This window comes from Myotis brandtii, unplaced genomic scaffold (genome assembly GCF_000412655.1).
Source record: "Myotis brandtii unplaced genomic scaffold, ASM41265v1 scaffold496, whole genome shotgun sequence".
Taxonomy (NCBI): Eukaryota; Metazoa; Chordata; class Mammalia; order Chiroptera; family Vespertilionidae; genus Myotis; species Myotis brandtii.
In genome coordinates, this window is record NW_005368921.1 from 542,949 (window position 1) to 544,993 (window position 2,045).

General features: G+C 49.7%; 1 protein-coding gene across 1 annotated transcript; it reads right to left on the reverse strand.

The window, feature by feature from the left end:
• Positions 1 to 291: 291 nt before the first annotated feature.
• LOC102253527 (partner of Y14 and mago-like) lies at positions 292 to 1,792 on the reverse strand (the record flags this gene model as incomplete). Its single annotated transcript, XM_014548144.1, has 2 exons — positions 292 to 1,172; positions 1,581 to 1,792. Coding segments are annotated over 2 exons (696 nt in total), but the record flags the coding sequence as incomplete, so codon positions are not given.
• Between the last annotated feature and the right edge of the window lie 253 nt (positions 1,793 to 2,045).

Consider the following 2,045-nt stretch of genomic DNA (forward strand, 5'->3'; position numbering starts at 1 on the left):
TACTAGAAGTTGAAAAGAAAGAGGCAAAGATAGACAATTTGTCTACTTGTTTATTCTGTTCTTAAAAAAAAAAAAAAAAAAAGAGGTCAGGGATTGAGGGGGAAATAACCCATAAACACTGTGAACAGGAATCAAGACTCCAAGACTTGGGCATACTCCCCCTACCCTCAACCTCAGTTCCCGAGAGTCCCACCCACCCAATTTTCTTTTGAATAAGACACCCAAATCAGCAGCAAAGGAGCCTGGGGGAGTCACTGAGATTTTTGAACACTGGGAATGGGAGAGGTCAGGGATTGAGGGGGAAATAACCCATAAACACTGTGAACAGGAATCAAGACTCCAAGACTTGGGCATACTCCCCCTACCCTCAACCTCAGTTCCCGAGAGTCCCACCCACCCAATTTTCTTTTGAATAAGACACCCAAATCAGCAGCAAAGGAGCCTGGGGGAGTCACTGAGATTTTTGAACACTGGGAATGGGAAGGGGAAACGTCTAAAAAATAGGAGTTTGGAAGAAAAGGGAAGGAATGAGGGAGAGGCTAGGCTCTGGAGGACAGAGGTGGGCCATGAGAGAGGGAAGTGAGCCAGTAAGGGGGGGCGTACCCCTCCTGACTGCTGCTGCCATGTTCCCCAGGACCCCAGAAAGCCCCATGGTTTGTTGTAGTCCATTCCCAATTCCCCAAAGGCCTCACAGGCCGAGCTCCAAGTCCTCGAGCTCCTCCTCCAGCACCCTCCTCCTTGCTAGCTTCTCCAGCTGCTCTTTGCTGGGCTGGCTGACTTCTCCAGCCTGGATCCGTTGCTGCAACTCTTCCACCTGCCGAAGCTTCTTCTTTAGGTTCTTTATCTTCTTGGCCTTCTCAGTGATGGCAGCTGGGTCAGGCTGGTCAGAGGCAGCTGTGGGGGCTGCCCGGGAGCCCTGTGGAGCACTGGGGAGTTGAGCTGTCTCTCCCAGGGACACCTTTTCCAGAGTCCGGCTCAAGGCCTCCGCCTCCCCTTTCTCTTGCTGCTGCCGCCTCTTCTCCTTCCGCTTCATGTTGCGTTTGGCTGTCTTGGAGAGGCCTGGTTCCCCACCTTCAGACCTTGATGGGTTGACAGGAGCAATGGCCTCGAGGCTCAACCCTGGGGGCAGTTCTGGTTTGCTCTTGAAAAACTTCACATACTTGTTCTCATAGCTGCAGGGAGCAGATGTCAACAGTTAGAGAATCACTGACTTTAGAGCCCTTTTCTTAACCTTCCAAATCACTTTACCCTTTTCACAGCTCTGCTTGCTTTCTCCCCCTTGGTCCCTCCCCAACTTTCCTCTGCTTTGCAGGTTTTAGGAGGGCCCCTAGGGCTCAGAGCTCTGGATCTCTGAATGCTATTTGGAGGTTCTGATGAACAGAGGCCATAGGAACATGACTAGTCCCTTGTAACCCTCACTCATCCCTGTATCCCAACCCCTGCCTCTCCTTTCTCAGTTGTCCCCTCCCATTCCTGAGATTTGGGCATCAGAAAATTCTTCCCTGAACTCATGGGCATACATGTTCTTTCTCTCTGTAGGGACCCCATTAAATACCCCCTCCTCACGCCTAACCACGTACACTGGGACCTCCTCCTGGGGCACATAGCCTTCTTTCACCCTCCGCTGCTTGCGCCAGGTCCCGTCAGGTCGCTGTGTTGAGGCAATGTACTTGCCTGAAATGAGAGAATCAAGTTGGAGAGTTACTCTAACTTTCAAATCGTTCCCAAGATGAAAGAACGCATGAATGCACACAGCTTTCCTCAGCACCCATGTGGACACTAAATGGAACCATTAAGGTGTCCCTTTCTCATAACAACCTTCAATCCTGCTCTGGTCATTATTTATTGAGTGTCTATACACTGTAAAACACACCATCCCTCCCTCAGGGCATTTCTAGTTTCATAATCTAGTTGGCAAGGCAAGACAGGCACAGAGGAAGAGTCTTTAAAAGCAAGACAATAGCATGTACACATCAAAAGACAGTAAATGATTAAGAGGCTAAAAAGGAGTAAAAACAAAGAGAAATGACCAGAGAAGATGTTGT